General features: G+C 39.7%; 2 protein-coding genes across 4 annotated transcripts in view; one reads left to right on the forward strand and one right to left on the reverse strand.

Annotated features, from left to right (window-relative positions):
• SHROOM1 (shroom family member 1) overlaps positions 1 to 22,544 on the forward strand; it is a 59,924-nt gene that overhangs the window by 2,535 nt on the left and 34,845 nt on the right. For 2 of the 3 annotated variants that reach the window (XM_026063407.1, XM_026063410.1), the window contains exons 2-6: positions 2,824 to 2,905; positions 3,972 to 4,031; positions 5,556 to 5,763; positions 10,543 to 10,634; positions 13,489 to 13,704. The gene's annotated coding sequence lies outside the window, so the exon portion shown is untranslated. The remainder of the gene's footprint in view (positions 1 to 2,823; positions 2,906 to 3,971; positions 4,032 to 5,555; positions 5,764 to 10,542; positions 10,635 to 13,488; positions 13,705 to 22,544) is intronic. The other variant, XM_026063409.1, reaches the window with a different exon arrangement.
• On the reverse strand, positions 3,520 to 7,135 carry GDF9 (growth differentiation factor 9). Its single transcript, XM_026063419.1, has 2 exons — positions 6,343 to 7,135; positions 3,520 to 4,472 (listed from the first exon to the last, which is right to left on the reverse strand). Exons 1-2 carry the CDS (start codon positions 6,770 to 6,772, stop codon positions 3,520 to 3,522), a joined length of 1,383 nt encoding a protein of 460 aa, XP_025919204.1. The 5' UTR covers positions 6,773 to 7,135.

The following is a 22,544-nucleotide window of genomic DNA, read 5'->3' on the forward strand; positions in this document are numbered from 1 at the left end:
GCCCAACGGTCGGTCCTGAGGCAGCCGGCGCCCGTCAGGCTGTGCCTCTCTCAGACTGTGCCCCTGTCTGTCAGACTGCCCACCTATCAACCTGTCCCTGTCAGCCTGTCCCTCTGTCAGACTGTCCCTCAGCCAGCCTGTCCCCCTATCAGCCAGCTCAACCAGCAGTCTTGTCTGTCAGTCCGCAGTCAGCCAAGCCGTCAGTTCGTCCACCCGCCAGCCAGTCCATCAGTCAACCAAGCTGTCAGTCTGCCCATCCGTCAGCCAGCCAGTCCCTCTGTCAATCAGCCAAACTGTCAGTCAGTCCCTAAGTCAGCCAAACAATCGGCTCGCCAGTCGGTCAACCAAACGGTCAGGCAGCCAAAGTCTCTGTCAGTCCGCCCATCAGTCTGTCAGCCAGTCCATCCATTAGCCTCATCAGTCAGCCAAAATGCCAGTCAGCCAGTCCATCAGTTGGTCCATCCTTCCATCCGTCAGCCTCCAGTCAATCCATCCATCAGCCAGTCAGTCTGTCAGTCCATCAGTCAATCCGTAAGTCAGCCAGTTGGTAAGTCAGCCAGCCCATCCGTCAGTCTGTCCATCTGTCAGTCAGTCCGTCCATCAGCCCATCCCTCAGGACCCACCAGCCCGTCAGCCCCATTGTCCGCGCGTGGGACCGGGCCACTCTCCTCCCRTTCTCAGCGTGGGTCAGCCATGACCACGTAGTCAACCACATCACATGGTGTGGGGCCAAATGCTTTTTTTTTCCCCACTCATTTTTATAGAAATCTAACTGTTTTCGAGCTTCTAGCCTATATAGTTTTCCTGCTTCAGCTGCAAGGGTGCTCCCGTGTGGTTAACACGCTTCAGAGTCAGGCGCTCTCCAAGGACATCGCGCAGTCGAGGTCTGCAGCATTACACCTTTTGCTAGTTGCACTACAGACCTGTGTTTCTTTAACATTTCCACCGATGTATTGTATTTACTAACACTAAAAATAGGATGGGTTATATAAAGTTGAGGCCTATCAACTTTATGCAAAAATCACACTGTATCTAACACTATTACAAGATTCCCCCAGCACTCATACCTTTTTTTAAATATGGAGCAAGTTATCCTGCGCAGTTAAAAATGTGTTATTCATGAAATTTGGCAAATCATACAATTTGTTTTGGCTTGTTTTCTACCACAAAATATGTAATCCATTTGTTACAGCAAAGGCCTTCTGAAGAATGAAAACCACGTTGGGTAGGCATTTTAAAGGAGAGTAAATAATGTTTTGTTTAGAGCCACAGTGGGGAAAAAGTCATGAACTAGAACACTTCATAGAAGCAGTAAGGGAATGTTTATCAACTGCTGAGGAATACAAAATAATTCCCAGCATCTTCACAGAAGAGGCCACTGACAACAGGCAACCTTTCTGTGGCAATCACGATCTTCTCTGTCATGTCTCTACAGCAAGGCACCTTTATAATGTTTAATGTGCATTACTGCTGACTGATGGCGTGTACAAATGTAAGATTACCCTAGAGAATGTAGTCTAAACCTTTAATCCATTGCAGAGGTTACATTTTTCTGAAATTGTGTTTGGATTTTAGCTGACCCAAATGCAGTTTCTTTAGCTTAAGTTAAGCATTTTGTCTTAAAGAGGCTTTTCCATGTAAGTATCATTTGCACGTAAGTATCATTTGCACCAAAGAAAGAACAACTCTGTTTTATTCTTTAGACCAATAGGTAAAGTCGAGTTCTCACTCCGTTTGAAAGCGATTAATGGGAGTGACACTGTATTAGGCAAGGAAGTTTTCTTAAACCAATCAAAAGTATTGTTGAAGTTAAAAAAAAAAAAAAACAATTCCAGCCCACAGTCAAGGTATTTGCTTTGAGCTCTTAGTATGCATTTCAAATGTAACTTCAATTAGAGTCAAAGCAAGAAGTATTTTTAGTTCAACAGTTCCAAGCTACTGTAATTTTCACTTAGAAACTTCATTTAAATAGGTATTATATGACTATTACCCAGCTAATATTACATCTCCGCAGAGCACTTCAAATTTATAAAAGTGTCACGTAAACATTGACTAGTTCACACTCTGCAAGGTAAACTGCTATCAGCTTTCCATTTTCACTGTAATATCAATGCACTGAGAAGTCACACAGAAACCCCCTGGGGTTTAATCCTTTCTCTGCCAGGACAGTGTTTCCAGCCCTGCACGCTCAGGCCACATCAAGATCTAATGTTAGGGTCTGCTCAGTAATCAGTCTGTGCATTGCTACATTGGCAACATCATTTTAGAGACTATTCTTACAGAACAAGTTTTGAAGAAAAAAACAAACAAAAAAACCAAAACACACTGAGTCAACCTCCTTCTCTTTATGTGTGTATATATATATATATATATATACACATACACACACACACAGTCCCCACCAAAGCTGTTTTCATATGAATGCCATCTAGAGCTTTTTCAGGTTGGGTCCCTAGCCTAAAGCAAGCACTCTCAACAAAGTCCTTAGAACTAGAAATCTAGGAGAAAATAAATCAATTGTAAGGGAGATTTGTTGTGAAAAACATAGAATTAAGGCAGTTACCTATATTTTTCTTGGGGGAGGAAATGAGGCTATGCTCCTACATGTCTTCAGATTTAATTTCAGACTACTAAAAGATTTAATAACATTTAAATAAACAGATTTAACAGGCTTCTGAAAACCTTTTTTAATCTCTGACAGTGCTGAACGCTTCTTTGATTCAGAAGCATAGGACAATGTAATTTTACATGTAGAGTTCTGTACCCTAACCCTGTGAACAGTTTGTATTATGTTCTCAGATCAAGCATTCTTGTTTTTAACAGGTCACCAGTAAGCTGGCGCAAGTTCTTATTCAAACAGAAGATAACTTTTACAAGTTGCCACACAGCTGTCCTGAAATTCCAGGTAAATCAAGTAAAAATATTATTTGGAGAGTATTCTATCACCAATTATTGAGAAAGCCTTAAGAGTGACAGAGTTTTTTCTTACTTTTCTTCTGTTTTTTACATAACTGTAAGGAAGAGCTGTCTGATTCTTTGAGGGAACTGGAAATATATTAGAGGAAAAGAGTGAGCAACTGAGAAAGTAACCTTTAACATTAAAGACTCTTCCTAGATACTTCCCAAAAATGTCTTATATAAGATTTCTTTATATAGAGGGAGACTAAATACAGGCATCGAACATAAGTTGTATGCATGATAGGCATTTATTCCTTTTTTTTAAATCCATAACAAAACTGCTTAAAATAGCTGGTAGTTGAAACTGCTTTCACATTTTAAATGCAAAATTATTCTAGTAAAAACTGTTATTTACATTTAATTTCACATTCTAGAAAGGCTGAGTGGCTACAAAAATAAGTGCTATTATGTGAATACCTTCTGCTAATCCCATGCTAAATCCTAAGTGATTATAAAGAGCTATTAGAACTACACAAATGCTATTCAGTTGATCAGAGTTACAGATTACTTTGAAAATGCAAAAATACCCAAACCAAGAGAAAACAAATTAGGATTCACCCACTACCGACAAGTGCATTTAGTAGCTATCATATCTTCATATTCTTTGTAGACTATAGAACCATCAGGCTCTATCGTTAAGACGCTCAATGGACTATACTCAGCAGGAACACAAGAGGGCTTTGGAACAGATGAATCCAGTTTCTCATATATTATGTTCTGTACCATTGTATGTACAGGAGAGCCGTAACGATGCCCAACTACTCTGGGGCAGTCACCTTTGCAATACTGAGGGCTGTATCTATGAGGTGCTATTATCCATTTGTCCCACTTTAGTTGGCTAAAACTTAGACGGAAGTTGTGAAGCTCACACTCATTCTGAGGAAACAGAAACTGTTTGAAATATTCACTCAAATTATAAGGTGGTGCTGCTGGAGCTTCTTTCAAATTCTCATCTCTTCGACGTCGAGAAGCCCTTTTACTCTGTGTGTTTTCTTTTCCTTGGCCATCCATAGGATCAGCAAGTGGACTGTTCCTTTGCCTGGACCACACTGGGATTTTCCTTCTATGTCTAAGTGAGTTCCACCTGTGATAAGCTTGCTCACTGGTATCATTTAGGTAAAGAAGAAGAGAAGGGGGAACCAGTGCCATGTTAATGGAATTTTCCTGTTTAGTGTTATGTTGTGGCTCACCCATCAGACAAGTGAAGTTCACAGCCATATGAATATTCCTCCTGTTAGTAGCAATTAGAGGCTGGAGAAAAGTAGTCACATCAATCTCAACCCACTTGCGTTTTCTAAATTCAATGTGCAAACTAAAAGTTATAGAGTGTGAAACACTCGGACACACTTGGCTAGAAAAATCATACTCCTTAATAGATAAATGGCACATGCATGTAGTGGCAGAAGAAGTGAGAACTGATGTGTCAAAGGAATAGAGCAAGACAGACTTGAGTAAGTGCTCTAGAGCAGTAACACGATCCAGGTTGAAGAGCAAATCCACCGAGTGAAGGTCTCCTGAGAAGGGAGAAACAAAATCTTGTAGAATTAGTATATCTTAGTTTGCCACCATGACATAAATACTCTGGTCTAGTGAATAAATTGAAAGAAGTCCGTAGAAGAAGAAACCAGTTGAGATACCCATCCTTATTTTTATCATATTGAGTTTCTACTTTGGCCAGGAACATAAGATTTAAAAGTTAAGAAAATGCAGCAAAAACAAGAAAACCCAAGATTCCAATGGATAGGAGTAATTAATTAAGAAACAGTAGAAAAGAAAGTTAACAGTTGCCTTTCAACAGTATTGGTATGGGAAAATAGGAACTAGAAACTTCAGATTATATATGAAGCCATGAAATGAAATAGCTACAATTTTAAAGTGAATGTTTTCAGAGCTTTTTGTCATTAACTGTAGTTGTTTTTCCTATTCATGTATTCCTCCTATTCAAATCTCTTGACCCCAGTAGTTGACAGTAAGCCTAAGTAATAACAAAGCAGAAATTTAATAGTGCTATTTTTTAATTTAAATTGCATCATTTCATGGCTGCAACTTTGATCTTCTTTTATGAAACAGAACCAGAACTTCCAAATTATTTTTGAATGCACCTCTACTATAAGATGCACTGTTCTTATCTTTTACCACAATGTTAAAAATTTGGGGGGGTTCTTTGAATTTTCTCCAATTTCTATCTTATTTTGAGACCAATGAGCCCATTTTCTGGCCTGTATTCCAGCTGTTGGTGTAGCATACATTTAATATGTTGCTTTTCATACGGCTCACCACTGTACTTTTTCTGTAAATTAGAAATTCTTCATGAGCACATTAAGGAGTCTTCAAACCTATATAGGCCAAAGAATCAAAAGTCAGGTTAGGGCTCTGTAGAGCTTGGTAAATTCATATTTTTTCCTATATTAAATTTTTTTAAATAAAATCTGAATTTGAAGACTTGAATAACCAGGCTACTACTTTATTTATTACTATATTTAGGATACACAATCATGAGATTAATTGTTAACTAATAGCATATTTCTGAAACAGTAGATTATGCTATGCTAGGAAATTTTAGTCATGAACATTGATTTGTTTGTATTTTTCCATAGTGTTTTTCAGCTGAATCTCAGTCTCAGAGTGCCTTTACTGTGCAGAAGTATGGTTGTGTCTTAGGTTATCTGGCTTTCCAAGTGAAGAAATCCAAATCAAGAAGACTCAGATCACTTGTCTGCAATCATACAAGCAGAATTAAAGGCCAAGGATTTCTAGTTGCCATTGCTGTGATCAGACCAGATTTAAGAAAACCATGAAAACATGGTAGGTAAATGAACTGCCTAGCTATGCTAGTTTGTCAGTTCTGGAACCAGCTTACAAAAAGTTCTATTCTTCATTTATGCATATTCACACATTTAGGTTATAATCTTTCCCTAACAAAAGTACAAGGCAAGGACAAAAGTCATCTTGTAATGGGATTCTTAACAGTTTGTTACAAATCTAATTACAGTGCTGAGTTTTCATGGCCTTCAAAAAACAAAAGTGAACAATGGACAGCAACATGATTCCTGGATATTTATTCCACTTTTCTTGCTTTACTTAAAACTGATTGCAGAATTCTCTTTGTCTCATAATAAGATGAGTTAGACTGAAACATCAATATGATCTTAACCATAGTACCATTTTTGTGTGGATTCCCAAACTGTGGAGAACCCCATGTCTAATGCTATTCAAGGAAAAGCAGGTTATGAAAAAAATTCTACAGTTTAAGAGAAGTGCCATTAAGGTTAGCATAGTTAAAAACTCTAAAGGAGAAAGATATTTTCCTATTACACTGCAAGTGCTGAACACATGGAAAAGCTCCCCAGTTAACCTTTCCAACTCAAGTCACTCCACACTTACCTTTCATTAGGTCCCTGTGGCGGTGCTTGCATTCAGAACATGGAGTGAAAAGGCGAACAGTGTTATAGAGGTGACTTTTGTTGGCCTTTGGGATTCCCTCCTTGGTGGCAGACATCTTATATAGCCTCTTCATGTACCTAAGGGCTCTGGAGTCCGGCTGTAGCCTAGGAGTCTCACTTTCCCAATTCTGGTGTCCCTGGTCAGACAACACCTTGAGAAGGGGAGGCAGGAGGGCATATCCACGTCTCACGCCTTTTGGAAGCAGCAGCAATGGCTTTAGCTTACTGGCATTGTCCTCAGGAGCTACCAGTAACCCAGAGGTCTTGTCAGACACTACACGATCCCTGGAGTGGGGGGAACACTGGATGCTAGAAGAAAGCCAGTGAATACAGCAACAGAAACAAACACAAATTCTCCAAGGACTCTCCATGCTCTTTAGAGTTGCAGCAAAAAAACACCTCCCCTAAAATATTCAAGGAAAAAGAGCACCCAAGCATGATCCCTTATATATGTTGCAGCTGTGGAATGGGAGGGAGGTTTCTTTCTGATTGGAAACCAAAGAGGAAGATCTACAGCTGGCTGGTGAACCCACATGCTTGTTTGCATTCAGGCTAGAGACTTTGCACGTGGAAGTATTTTGTAAACAAAATCCTTGTTCTCAGGGTTTACCTTTTTAACATGGTAAACTACAAAACAAGAGTGTTGATCTACCAGCCTCCAGAGGGAGCTGCGGAGACAGATAAATGAATTGGCTATTCTGACTAAATTCATGTTCATCTGCAGAGATTTTGATACTCACTTAATATTAACTATTAAGAAAATCTCAACAATAACATTCAATAAGCTAATAAAGAAAGAATGAAGCTAATTTTCATTTGCTGTTAAAATGTTTCTCACATTTCAGTTCTCTGTGGAAGTAATATCCACCTGAGACAGAAGTAACTGTAACTATAGTACCCTCAGATTCCTTTTCATTCCTTATGCAGCACACATTTACCTCCAGTCTGAGGTATCCAAAAATGCAGAGTGCTGTTCAGTCACTACCACAGCTATCTGTGGAATGTGCTCTAAAAGACCTCCGGTGGAGTAATATTGATTACATCACAAATACTCAGAGACTCTTGCTACTGGACATAACTAAAGGGACAGTTTTTTCATTTCATTTAATTAGGAAAATACATGAGAAAAACTGCTTTCTTGTCAGTTGTTTTTAATTAGAGTTATGCTATCAATAATGTAGTGAAATGTCACCCATAATCTACCTTTCACATCTTAGGGCTTCAAAGTAAGGAGTGCTTGCTCAGAGAATGTTTAATTAACTTACAAAAATGTCAGCCTGGCATTCTTTCATTTGGAAGAGAAGGTTAATTCAGATAACAATCTATAACGTGAAATGATACAACCTTTTTTGTTAGATTTCTTAAAGTTGTCTTGATTGTCATAAGAGAGGGATACTGTCACTTCTAAGGTCAGCTCTGTTTAAACTTTTTGGGGTAAGGTGATATATATTTCCATTAATTTAAAAAATATATCCTTCAGTCAAGCATGCTTGCTCAAAAAAGTCCATCTGTTCCTCCCTTGTGGGTCTGAATTAGTCCCACTTTACATTAGTTTCAGACGAACGTAACTACATGACAAACATGACTACACTTACTGCTGTTCCATGGCAATTTAAGCTGCCCTCTAATACTACCCTCTTCTGCAAACCAAATGTGCATTCCTGCTCCCTCCTTTGCATTGATTTTTGATCTTATCAGATCGTGTGGTGAGTCCATTCAGGGAGCTAAAATGACAGGAAAATAATCCAACAAAAAGTGAATATTTGCTTTACCTCATTGAAACCACTGGACAATCTGAGAACAATTATGCCTATCTTGAATAATGCCTGGCCCAACAAGGCATGAGTGGTACTTCTGGATGCTAAAGCCATAGTAAATCTTTAAGTATCATTCTGTATGGTGGTGCCAAAATAATCTTACATATTTTTATATATATACAGCATTGATTAGATGATTCTTAAACATTTAATTTTTGAAAATTGTACCTAAGTAGACTGAAAAGTTCATGGAACAGGTGAAAAGTGATTTAGCACAGTCACGGCAATATGTGTGTGCAAAACTGAAGCCTGCAGGGGCGGAGGAGGGAATGAGAAAGAAAGAGCCCTCTAAGCCCCATTCACTGCCAAAGCCAGTTTATCATCCAAACCGTGTTTTTTTGTTACACTTCAGGTTTCTCAATATTTGAATACATTTCCTGAAAAGTTATAAATTGCGTAATTATATTCAAGTGAAGATTCTGACTCAAACGAAGAGCACTTACTCATGTAGGTAGTTGCTTATTTGCACAAGCACTTGCTATATTAAAGATTTTTGTTTAGTAAAACACAATGTCCAAGCAGATTAGTGTGATAATGTCTCTTTAAAATCCATACAATTATTAGATTGTTTGATTTTCTAATGTTTTATATATCTTCAATATTTATTCTGTATATTATTAATCATAAAATTGTTGCAGCAGAAACTATGTTTTCCTTTTTTTTTCTGGGAAACATTGAGTGGGTACCTGGTTCATACTACCACAATTAAAAATAATTTTTAAATTCCTGTAACACAGAGCTGAAGAATGTGTGGCTTTGCCCTGCAGTTAAGTAACGACGTTTATTTGTTTCCGCAAGGCAGCAAAAGCATTAATCACAGGTATAGCTGTTATGCCCCGATAAACAAAGAGTTTTCATTTTGGCTCCCTGAGTTGATTCAGTGGACTTTGAAACACAAGAAGCATCAGGTGCTCTCTGCAGGGTCCATTAATGATGTTGCAGAAACAGCTAACTGCACTCGCACGGTAACAGCTGAGTTATATGTCTGCTGTACAGATGTGAACTGTAACGATTTCTAAAGAAATGTGTGCTTAAAAAGAAGAAGTGTTTCCTGTTACTTATAACAGCTCCTTGCTACCATAAACCAAAAAGATCAAACAAATTATTTTAAAGAACCGATGCATATAAACATACATCATTGTTCAACAAGACACAATCAGAGCTAATAAACTCTGTACTGCTGATTTTATTACTGTAATATAAAGCAAAGACTTTTTTTCTTTATCACCAGTGATAGTAGCCTATACTCAAGTCAGCCCCTTTTTATTTCTTTGACAATAATATTACCGATACCTTAAGCTGATGATAGTCAGATGATTGGGCCCTGTCTGTCACTCTGTTCCTAACTGCCTTCTCTTACCACATTATTACACAAGTCTCCACAGTCTATATAATGTGGAGCCTGCCATTTGAGCTGTTGTTCACATGCACATTGTATGAGATTTTTCCCCGTCTTTATTTTCATAATTGTCCCATGGAAGATGCATTTTCTGAGCGGAAACATCAGCCTTCCTAAAGAGCTTGGAACAGAATGAAACCTAATAATTACATAGAGAAAAGCTGTGGAACTTACTGATAGGTTTATGAAGTTTAGTCCCTTTTTTCTTGAAGACTATCTGTCCTACTGCCTATGATGCTTTACATATATCACTTATTTTCTTTATATTTCATTTTCCCATCAGTTTATTATCACTATTTATAGCACCTAGAAATTTCCCTAATGGACCATGAGACCATTTTCCTGAGTGCTGCACAAACACAGAATAAACTGCCTAAAGAGTTTATAAAATAAATACAAGACAAGAGAAAGGACTTAGCATATCAGCAATCAATAGTTATCTTGTTCTTGTGGGCATCATGGAAGAGCAGCATTTTCAGGATTTACAGAAGATAACAACAAAGCGTTGCTGTTGTTTGCATCAGGGACAGCATGAAGATCTTGTTTGAAAATTTAAGGAGTGAGCAATGGAAGCTGACCCCAAGAGTGGGATTTGGCAGAGTATACTGCTATTTCCCTTACCTTTACAGGGGTGCTCTGAGGGTGAATATATTAAACATTATGACTCATTCAGGCACTAGGATAATGATGGGTTTGTAAGGACCTGAAACATATATACACAGCTAGACACACAGCCAAGATTGTGACTGTGTCTCAAGTATTGTTTGGTGTCTGCAGGACATTACTATAATAGATAGGTAAGAAGCCAGTGGCAGGAACAATGCGCTTTAGAGAGTTGATGCAACATTGTTTTTTCCACTGTAATCAGGTTTTAGAACCTAAAATAATGCAATATTTGAGAGTTGTAATTTTCTCACTTCCTCAGGCAAGGGAACAACCTACATGAGGAAGATACGCCCAAGAGGGGCTGTTGTCTTGTTCACATGCCCACCAAGGTCCTCAGAGCATCAGGATGAGGTAAGATCGTTTCCCATTGATTGACTCTGTTGAGGAAGGTGAGAAGGGGAAGGAGATGAGCTTTGTGCTGTACAAGGATTATGTCTGCTACCTCCAGAAGAAAGGACTCTGACACAGGGCCTTCACCCCCAAGGCTGCCAGCAGGTAGCCCCAGCACCAGGGAAGAAAAGAGAGAGCTGGTGGGTGAGTGCTTGGACAGCTACAGCTAGTTTATCAACACCAGTCGCATATGCTGGGGGGATGTCAAGAATGAGGACAGCAAGGAGGGTTCGGGGGAGAAATATCCTTCCTCCAGGGTGTCTCCACCTTTCTGTTTCTGTGAGAACAACTGGACTCCAAACCGTGCCCTGTGCAGTGACAGGAGGCTGGGGCAAGACAGCTCTCCCACCCCTTTGTTTTTGTAATTGGCACCTGTGGCTTCCCTCAGCCGAAAAAGACTGCCTTCTACCATATCCTTGTCAAGCTTGAGGGACCAGGCATATACTATGGATTGCCGCATAATGGTATTATGTTTTATTCCCTTGCCAGAGGCACAACAGTGAGTGAAACAAAGAAAAAACTTTTTTTTAACTTTGTCTCTGACTGCTTCACTAAGGTATCCATGTCTAAAATACTGGATTTCCGCTTTAGAAAAAATATGTTATAATGATTCCTAAAATTAATGCATATCATAGCTACACTACTACGTTGTTCGCAGCAGGTATCTCCTCTCTATTGCTAAAAGATAGCAAAAAAGCTAGGAAGACTAGCTAGAAATGATCTAACAGTCTTTTTTAGTTCTTCTATATAGAGTTTCTAGATTTATGAAAATAAATTCTAGATTTATGGAAGTATCTTTTTACTAAATTTCTCATGTTTGAATATCTCATGCATTCTATACTGGACAAGGATTTTCTAACCAGAGTAAAACCTTGTCTCTGGTTTGTTGTACTATTTATATGTCTGTAAAAACAAGTAACTCTTTAAAGAGCTACAAAATATTAACTGATACATGAAGCAGCTTGGTATGTGTATTGATTTCACTGTACACATGAAAAAGACAAACATAATAGCTTCTCAGAGGACACCCAGGAAGTTAGTGCCAAGCGGGAATCATGGTGTATTTCGGAGTTCCTGCTGCCATTCCTTTGGACATTTTACTTTCCTGCCATCTTACCTGGCATTGCTGTAAACTGACAGTGTAATAACATTGAAGAGCAATGACCTTGTGGACACTTTGTATAACTAGATTTAATAAAAGTTCTTGACAGGGTAACCAGTTTTTTGGTTCATTTAAGTAGATGAGTTTAGTGGCTTTATAGGTGGCAGCGTGAGAAAAGTTTTACTTCATCCTGTTGTGAAAACAAATGATTAGTAAAGAGCAACCTGGCAGTCATACTCAGCCACTGAAAATGAGCCCCGTTTTTCCTTTGCAGTTAAACTACTGGTGGCCATTTAGGTATCAGTGTGGTCTCTTTGTCAAACCTCTTCAGTTTTACAACAGGGAAGGTACATTCTTCTGAAGTGCTTTCTTAGAGCTCTTTTGTATCAAGAGTTTAATTTACAACTCATTTACACATTACTTTTCATCATCCATGATGACTGGGGAAGAATGTAGATATTCAGTGTTAAAGTATGTCACTCACAGTTTTAGCCTGCTAAGCAAATATCATATGGAATCTAATAGCTTTCCCCTTGTTGTAATATGATATTCTTTAAAAGAAAATGAGAGCTCGTTCTCTGAAAAGAAATAATGACAGCTGCAGAAAACAGCTACCATACCAGTGCAAGGTTCCTGGAGGGACCCTACGGTAGAGGGATACTTCCATTTACATTATTTATAGGCTGCATGGCTTCTAAATTTAATAGCCGTATTAGCAAAAATATAAAAGTTAAGCCTGCAGTATGCACTACCTGCAAAGAGTGAAAACTGTCATATAGACTCATTTTACATAGGCCTTTGAAAAACTGTTGTACATATAAGCTTTCAGTCACCACAAGCAATAAGCTAAGAAGAAAAGTTCTGTGCATACTTACAAATATGACTGGCCATATGGTACCTGAACAAGACACTCTTTTAATATATTAGAATTTTTATTAAAATAAAACTTCTGAAGTTAATCAACAGAATTATCATTAGTTTGCACATGTTCTGTTATGGGGAGATGCTACACACGTATCCACAAAATGTGGCTTTAAGGTGAAGTTTCATAACACATTTAATCCAATCCAACCGAGGACTGTTGCTACCATGTATGCTTTTTGCTTTCTCCTCCTTGCCTTTGGCCATATGCTCTTGCCTGTTTCCTTGCACTGATGGAATAGTTTTCACCTGCTCTGTGAGCTGGACTGACTCATTCCCAGCTGCACACTCAATATAAAGTTGTGGGTCTGCTAAATACATCCTTCCTGTTAAGGAGAGAGAGGGTAAGAGTCAACAACTCTGCTGCTTTTAACAGCATCTTGTAGTTAGTTCAGCCTAGGTGTAATGTGAAATTATACAGTACTATAGTCAGATGCATATTAGATACCACAGTTCTTTAGAAAAACTTAGTGAAAAGTTGAATTTTTATCTAATGTATATGGGCAGAATGAGTAGCACTGAGTCTTCTTTCTTTTTTTTCCTCTTGTTAAACATGCAGATAGGTTTGCAAGAGTTATCCTCCTTTCTCCTTTTCAGAAGAAAGGAATAAAATGGAAAAGTTCAGAACAAACTCTAAAAAAACAGCAAATTGTTGTCTTTCACTGGATATTCTGCCTCTTGCCTTGCTGTTCTGGTGTGGAAAGCTGAGAACCTCAGAAGTTTGTTAGGCTTGTTATTATCCCTTTCTGCTTTCTCGTCATATTTTCCTGTCTGGCAAATTCTCATTTGCAGGCTAATGAGGAAAAGAAACTCTGAAGAATAAAAACCCGGGAGAATGGGGAGCCTGCTGCTGTTACCTCCAGCCCCACCTGAAACAGCATGCAGCATGGATGAGCTGCAGCACGCCGGACCTGACTATTTCAGAAATGCGTTTATGCTTCTAAGCGTAATAGTAGTTCTGGCCGTTCTTCCATCAGCTCTGCCGGAGGATGCAGTCGCGGCTATGAGGTAGGAACCAGGAGACTTTATTGTTTTGCTGGGTGTTTAGTTTGCATTATCAGCGGATAGGGTTAAGATGCGCGTCCTGACGTGACCCTTAGCGAGCAAAAGGCTAAATGGCAACCGAGGCTCCGCCCGAGCGGCTCGGAGCKCCTTCCCGGCGGAGCCTGCCCGCAGCTCCCCGTCTCGGTCCTGCAGAGCCCCGCAGGCTCCCGCGGAGGGCGGCGTGGCGGGGCCCTTAGCCAAACCCCACCCCGGCGCCTCCCCCGGGGCCGGGCAGAGCCGGGCGGCCGCGGAGCCCGCGGGAGACCCGCCGCCGGGCAGGATGCTGCGCCCGTGCGGAGCGGCGGCGGCCGCAGGCAGGAGGGCGCGGAGCGGCCGCGGCGCGGAGCTTCAGGTACCGGCTCGGCCGCGGCTCGGCGCGGCGCTAATCGCTGTAAACGCGTGAGCCCGCCTGGAAGTAATTTGCCTTTGAGAAGGTGAATAGAGGCTTGCGGAGGTGGATGAAGTTAGGAATGTCGCGGGGGGGGGGAGGAAGGGGGATCATCTGAATGCAGCAGAGCAATTTAAAGTTCAATGGCCCTTTAAGATGTTTGGAAAAACTTGCAAAGAAGCGTTCTCAGAAAACCTGTTATTCGAATTACTACATGAAATCAATGTTGGCAATATAATGCAGCCCTCGTTTCTGTTTTAGACAGCCACGGCTGAAAGAGTAAGAGTGTTTTTGTGGTGTTTCTTAGGTATGTTGCTTTTAATCATTCCTATGGTGTTAAAGGAAAGGTATACTGCCGGATAATGTACTATTGTCTGCTAACAGAAGAGATTGTAAAAATGGTTTTATCTAACGTGATACTGTTCCAATGGTAAAAAGAATCCTKTCATAGTTTAGCATATGCTGGAGTTACAGGACAAAAATTTTAATGTGTTATAATGTGGCTTTATATTTATGCTCTCTTCAGTGGTAGTTTTTGAATCCTACTACTCATTTAAATGAGCTACACAATTATTTTCTTCAAAAATCACAGGGGTACTAATTGCCTGGACACTTTTCCTGTTGTGCAGAGACTTGTTAATAGGATTCTTCTCTCAGAAATAAAAGTCTCCTTAGCAGCATTTAATGTCAGGAATGTCAGCATTTAATGTCAGGAAGCAGTGTCAGGTAGAAACTGAATATATTTCAATGAAGAAATATATTCTAAAGAACTTCTAATTTAATTCATGTGCTTTGTATTTTGCAAAAGATTCATGACCTGGTATTATTTAAAAAGTAGAAACGTTTCCAAATGGTGTGCGCTTAAGAGTGAAAATTTTAAAAGACTTAAATATTTCCAAGTTAAAACTTGAAAAACAATTTGAGCATACATTTAAAAAATAGAGGTCCATGTTGACCAGAATAGAAGCTTTTGACTTAGAAATGTATTTTCAAGTGTGTGTGTGGGAAGCATAAAAAATTTTCCACCTATTTACAAATGGTGAGAGAAAATGCTAATTTATTTATGAATTTGCCTGTGAGGGTTTTGCACAGTCTGATACTGTTTCATTTGGTCTTATTTAGTGTTAAGGTATATGCCCAAGCATGCGGAGGGCCAGATTCATACTAGCAGTGCTATTCAAGTCTGCACGGGGTCCTGCCGGCCTGTGTACAGTGCTGGATGACCTGTGAAAACTGAGAACCACCTCCGAGCACGCGGGGAAAGCCACTTTGGCAAGCAGGCTAGCGAGCCTTGCGGCACGCGCCGCCGAGCTCCCTGCGCTGGGGAACGGTCTGCGCAGTCAGTGCCCGGAGTAAGGAGCAGCCCCTGAAGGTGCCTCCCCTCCAGGCCAGACGGAGCCCGTGAATGTACAGTTTTGCTCCAAGTTAAAGAATGTGTGACTGGCTTTATGTTGCAAGGTGTTTGGTGCTTCCAGTTACAACACACTCACTTCCTTCTTCTGACCTGGCAAAGTTTCATCTAAGAATTTGCATTCCGGTTTTTTGCTTTGCTCAGAATTTTGGGAAAACATGGACAAAATGAATCCTACGTTTCTAAGAACAAGTTTTGTGGAAAAAAAGTTTTGCCTGTTTTCAAAAGTTCTGACCTTTCACTGAACAGCTTCATTTCCCACGCTTTGGAGAAGGGAACTAAATTTTGTTTGCATGAATTTGCATCAGGGATGTGCCTTTAGTTGTTCCCTCTGAAAATTCTCCCAAGTCTGGCCAAGTAATAAGCCTTGGAAAAACGCTCATGCTTTGATTTTAGTAACTCAAATGTCTGAAGATTCTGTCCTTAGCATACTGGAATCTCCAAGAGCTTCCAGTCGCGGCTGGCCTGGTTGTATGGCAGTTCCGAAGAATAAGTGAACGTGCTTCAGACAATGTGCCAGGTTCACAGTTGTGGGTGCTTCCAGGTGTCCTAGGCCAGTTTGGAGCGCAGTATTGGCTCTGGCTGGGCCCGCTGTGGTGACTTGACAGGAGGTTGGGGCACAAAGCAGCGAAAATGGGTTCGTTAAAAAAACGAAGGGTGGAGCAGACAGGAGTGGAATAGGAGTGCTGTGAATGTTCTTTTAACATGATTTTATACAAGCATTATTCTAATATAGACTGAACTAACAGAGGAGAGGAGGGGAAAAAACTAATCATAATCAGTTCTTTATGATGTTCTCCTAATCTTAGTTATTAAAATCAAGCTTTACTTTCTTTAAAAGTTACTTGCGAGTGAAAGTCTGGGTTAGAAATATCATTGATGTCAAGTTTGAGTATACCTCATAAATTTTATTCAGTCTTAATAAAAATTCCAATTTCCATTACTGAGGTTTTCATCTTTGGTACTGTGGTATAAACTTGCTGTTTCTCCAGGTGTCTTGCAGAATATTCCGGCACCCTGGGTTCCCGCTGCGTATGCCAGGGAAGTGCCGGCTGCCTGGAAGGCAGCCGGTGCCTCGCACTGACTCCAGTGGCAGTGTGCTTTACCATTAAGGAGCCCCGTGTTCCCTGGCTCCCGTCCTGCTTCATTGCAGCAGAACATTTTGTTCATTTTTCACCGCGCCATTTGCACGCTCAAACAAGCAAATGTAAACTTTCTTGAAAAGAGGGGTACATTTGTCTCAAGGGTATGCAAAAGATAAATTGCTTTGGATATTTCCTCCCCATTTCTTTGTGTCTGATTTGGGCCCGATTCAAAAACCACTGAAATCAATGTAAAGCTGTTGTTTACTTCAGTGGGCCTTGAATAACTCTTTAAAGAATCACAACAATGTTTAATGTGGTTGTGTAAAAGTATGCTTGTTTTAAAGTGAATAAATTTATTAAATATTCCAAAAACAGCCTGACAACACATTTTCTGGTAATCTGGAAGATTCTTGACTATCAGCAGAGTTGTGACTTATGGCTTGAAGTATTGTTTTGTTGGCAGTGAGTAATCCCAGGTACTAAGGTGTGAGAATGAATGTCTGATAGCATGACCTGGAAGTGAATTCACTTACTCCGTATTGAGAATCCTACCATCGTATGATGCAATGACTAAGTACAGTCCTCTGTGCCATTACGGGGGGTATAGAATCTGTATATTCTGTCCTTTGTGTATGCATGAGTGTTCCTAGACCATATGTCTCAGAACAAGAGACTTAGTTTTTCGTATGCAAATTAATAGGGTGCCTGTGCTTGCTGCCACAGATATGCATTATTATATAAATATAAACCCTGCCTTTCTCCCTGTCAGAACAGGAGAGAGTTTGGGGAGGTATTGGATACAGGGTTGAACGTGTCCCTCTCTCTCCTCTTATCTGTATGTTCAATGACCCGCACTGCTAGCCAAGTGAGCCTGGGGATCTAACAAGGGCCTTCGTCTGTTTTGTTGGTTCCTAGCTCCCAAAACTTCTTGGCCTCTGATATTGAAAGAACTAACCTTAGAGGATAACAAGGAATAAAAGAATGGGTCAAAAAAGGAATACTTTCAAACTATAAAAAAGTTTGAAAACTACTATGCAATGTATGAAATGTAGAAAGTGTGCAAAGTTAACAAATGCAAGCAATCGAATGAACTATTTGTAAGCAACTGTAAATTAACAATTAATATGAATTTGTCAATGATGAACCATGTCAAATCAAAGTGAGGCCAGCCAGACCCTTCCCCACCCCCAACTCTTTCCAGCTTTTCCCCTTTCAACAGGCGTTTTATCTGCCTTGTGTGTCACCAGCCTTCCAGCAGCCCTCCAAGATAACCTGTAACAGTGCTGAGGCTGCTTTAGCCAGGCCTGTGAGTATCCTTGAATGAAGCATATCAGACTTGGACAATCTAAAACCCCCTAATTTAGTCAAATCTTTAAGCTGTACTTTCCCTATTCCAGAGTGGGTTTTTGCACTGTGGTATTAGTTATTAGCAGTGATCAGCTCATTTCTGGACTTTTGAGCAAGGACTTAAGCCTGCTTGTCAAGATAGCTTTCCTTCATCACTGAATCGAGAATTAATACTTCTTTTTATTGATTTCATTTTATTTTGTACCTTGCTCTTTTAGGTTTGTCCTTTTCTCTTTTTGCCCAAACAGCCCCTGTTCTCCTGCTGGCTGCCTTTGCTACGTTTCTTCCTTGTCATTCTCTTAATTCCAAACACCAATCTCTCTGCTAAAACAAGTCCAGACTTGCCTAGTTTCCCCTCTGATCTTTGTCTTTTTCATCCTCCTCCAAATCAGTGTTTCTTATTTTTTATTTGTTTATTTTTCTCAGTTCATCTTCTTTACTTCTATTTCAAGCCTCCTTGCTAGGACAGCCTTAACCACTGTTTCCCTCCTTGGCCCACCAGTCCTGCCTCAATACACTGCTTTCATTTCACCATGTTCCACCTTATTATAACTCTTGTCTTCTCCGGATTTGATTCCTTTGCTCCACCTGTTTGTGATCCAGACGGGGCAGAGATTAGAGCCCAAAGGAGAGCGGTGCCCTGGTTTCGGTGTCTGTGGGTGATGCTGCACTTCTGACTGGATCCCAAGAACAGCCTTAAGTTGTGGATTGACTGCATGGAAACTCTAATAGGTTAAATCTCTACTGAATATATTCCAACTTATTATTCAGGGATTTAAATTCAATCACAAATTTAGAATATTTAATTTCACAAGTGCACCAAAACCAAGTACCTGACACAAGCTCTTCTTTATCAGATTTTAAGTCTGAACTCTAAAGCACAAAAGCTATGGTGTCATTATCAGATTTTTTTTAACATTGATAAAACAATGTATTATTCTGAGCCTTGTTCTTAAACAGCTGCACCACTTCATCTGACACTTTCAAAAAAAACCCCAAAAAACAAAAAACCCCACTCCAGCTGGAATATTCCAGCCAAATGGATAAGTGTTTGTCATAATAAACACCTATAATGGGAAATGTCGAGCAATGCTAATACGCATAGCACCCTTCTGTAATACACCAACCTGTCCAATTTTCATTCCAAATACACAATGACATGAGTATTTTCTCAGCGGAGTATTCCATTGCATGGGTATAAATTCATTTCCTGGATCACAGACATTTCTGCACCTGGCCCTACATTTATTATACCTTTTCCTAGCTTCAAGAACAGGGAAGGAGTATGACTAGAGTTTGAAAATAACAGGTTCTTGCTATGTATCTATCTAGGAATATTTATTCATTGGGCTACAAACTGAGCCTGTAGCTAAAAAATTTCAATCCTGCTTTGAAGGTATGTTTCTCATTATTTTTTTTCTGATAATAAATATCAAAAAGCCCACTTTCTGTTACTCTGAAAAAAATCTACTAATACAATGTTGCAAATATTTATTTTAAAATTGTCAACAAACTTTCCAGGAGCTGTAGGACAAATATCTTTGCAGATGTACTGTTTGAGCTGAGTTTTGGGGTAATCTTGGAGTCCATAAAAAATTTAAGAGTTTGAGATCTCAGGATCTGTCATACTTTTGTGAATAATTACTGCAGAGCTAATCTCTGGATTTTTTTTCTTCTGTCTTTGCAACAGTCACATCATGTTCCATATTGCTGAAGCTGAATGTTCTGGTATCTAAAATATCACAAGTCATTTTTTACAAGACTTTGTAGAAGAATCAAGAATGACTTGGCTTCATATCAGATATTGCAGAAAACCAAGCATTAACAATTTAATGCTTTTTTTTTTTTGTATATCACTGGCACCATCAACATTGTTCTGAGAAATCAGCAGTGCCTCATTTTTCTGAAGTGCTCCGTTTAACTCTTTGTGTGCTCAAACCTTTTAAAGAAGCAATATTCCCAGTACCTGCTAGCTCTGGTATGGGAGACTTATACAATCCCTAGAGGGGGGGCGCCTGCCCCCCCCCCCCCCCCCGAGGCATGCTCTGCTCAGCAGTGATGGACAGTGTCGTGCCCCAGCATCTCAGAGCTGAAAGTCTCATCTCTTGAACACTGATTGAGAGTTTCAAGCGGTAGCAGCTTGGCTCACACCGGGAATGTTTGTTTGATTGAGTCTCGGAGGAGGTTGTCTCCACCGATTCCCGCAACAGCACTATGCACACACTCCACGTTACTGAGGGATTTGTACATTCGGGGGTCCTTCCAGTGTAAGAGCAGATGAGCTCATACTACTTGGTTTTTTGTTGAATCCAGACAGTGTGATCTTTCTGCTTATGGCAAATGTTCAGTTTGCACCTGCCCATGCCTCCTTTCTTTATTTCTTCATCCTCCTGCTGAAGGCCATTCACAGAAGAACTTAAGACAATTTAACTGCAAGGTCCATGGGGAAAAGAGTGCTGCCTTCAAGGTATCTGCTGCTTTAGCTACCTCCAGTGCTCCTGGAAGACCTCAGTGTGAGTTCACTGCCCAAAAAGGATCCTGCTTTCAGGTGCATTTTGCAGTCCTGGACAGTTTACATGCTGTTCAGCTACACTGCTGGCAATGTCCAAATTTGAGTTGTTCTTGGATGGTTTTGCATATCTTGGAAAAGAAAAATTTAATTTTGGGTGAAATGAAACATTTTATTTGTCACAAAAGAAAAAAAATTGTGCTTTTAAGTTTTTGCAGAAAAGCTGAAAAAGCAATTCCAGTATGAATTGAAGCTATTTTTACTTAACTGATTTAGCTGCCATACTGAAAATACCTATGATAGGGATTGCTAAAAAGCTATTCCTACCAGATCTTGGCCTTGAAAGGGTCACATCTCTGACAGTGCTACTGGTGTGCAATTTTGAGTTTCCAGTCAATCTCATGAGAATTCCTTGCAAACTTTTGACTGAAATAAGTTGTTTTAACTGGAGCATGTTGTTTTCTCCATAAGCAGTATTTGTTATTTGGGCAGCTCAGCTACTGTTTCTGCCATGTGTGATTTTCCAGCAAAGGCTGAGGAGTTGCACGCAGCAGACAGATGCAGAACCGTAATCAAGCTTAGAACGACATGGGTGCGAATGATTTGGGGATGTCTGTTCCTCCCCTGCCCTCCCCTTTGCACCAGCTGTTCCCATTTTCCAAATGGCAGATCTCGCACAGCTGAACGTAGGGGCATACAGGAATCCTTCTTCTAACACTTAGAAAGAGACACTTAAATCCATATTAAGGCATATGCCAAGTGACCTGTTTTGTAGAAGTGCTTCCATGGTATTTAAAGGTGTCATAGGTGGCATTTTTACAATTTCAGTGGCATTTCAGTAGGGTTGGTAGAGCCTCTTCTAGCATAGTGATAGAATATGAGCTTGCACGTGTGATCTCAGAGCTCTTGAGCTCAAGGATCTGAAGGCATAACCTGAACTGACCTTTGAAAATGCTCCCGCAAAGCTTGCAGAGAGCATGATTATCTAGTGCAGGAAATCTGGTCTGGTGAATAGAGCAGGGAATTGGAAAATAGAAGATTTATTCTCTTCTGCTTTTGCCATTAACTTAATGTATGAATGTGGCTAAATTACTGTGTAGCCCCAAATCTATTAAATGGCTTCCTTCAGCTCCTCATGTAGGAAATGTTATTAAGGTCAAAGCAACATTTTTATTTTTTAATTTTGCAAGTAATTTTTCAGGTACTCACTGGAAATACTGTCTAAATTACATAAAACAGATTAGTAAAACAAGGAGAATTTGATCATATCAAAAAGGAAGCCCTTTGCAGGTTAGTGAGGTTTTTTTGGTAGGTTGTCAGTCATTAGATGAGATTGTAATAGAATTTTAAGTTACATATCCAGGAAAATTGTTTCCTTTAATATAAACAATCAGATTAAAAATGCAGTGATCAGTTGTAGCTTTTTGTATATGTAATTGTAGGAATTTCCAGAACAGACACATTTTATGCTTCCTGTTTTCCTGCTAGTGTATTGCTGTTTAACTTTCCTTACAACTTTACCATTTGAAAAGCATCTTGGAACTGGTTCCTGAGTTTCTTCCACAGCCAAAACCCTCACAAAAGTTGTGAAATTTCCATTGTGCGTAGATGTGGGATAAGGTCTTTAACAGAAAAGTTTTGTAGAAAAGATAACTTGTCCTTCCCAAAATATTATTCTTAATATATTAAGATCCCAAAGAAATGAAAAGTAGGGAAAGGATTTGTATATTATTCTGTTATCTCAATGGCTTCTGAAGTTCAGGGAGACTCCAAGGTTTAAATAATTCAGTGGCGTTTTCAGAGTACCAGCCAAGTGAATGCTTACCAAAATGTGGAGGTGCATGTGCTCTCAAAAGATAAATGAGCCAGGTTTGCTTGGAGACCTCTGAAACTCATTTTAGAGTTTGGTTATTAGAATAATATTGCTTTTACTAACAAAAATATCTGCTCAAATTGCTTTGCAAAACTATTTTTTTTCAAAAGCTACATTCAAGAGACATTAGTTTAGATCCTGTTATTTTTATGCATTTAGCTCCACTGCAGTAAACAAAAACATATCAGAAA

Source organism: Apteryx rowi, unplaced genomic scaffold (genome assembly GCF_003343035.1).
Source record: "Apteryx rowi isolate R43461 unplaced genomic scaffold, aptRow1 scaffold_2, whole genome shotgun sequence".
Lineage (NCBI taxonomy): Eukaryota > Metazoa > Chordata > Aves > Apterygiformes > Apterygidae > Apteryx > Apteryx rowi.

What these genes read in the sequence shown, in the direction of transcription:
- GDF9 (XM_026063419.1), bottom strand. Translation starts at nt 6,772, where the DNA reads ATGGAGAGTCCTTGGAGAATTTGTGTTTGTTTCTGTTGCTGTATTCAC. An exon ending in CCACAGGGACCTAATGAAAG is followed by an intron (nt 4,473 to 6,342) that starts GTAAGTGTGGAG and finishes CTCCCTTCTCAG; the next exon opens with GAGACCTTCACTCGGTGGAT.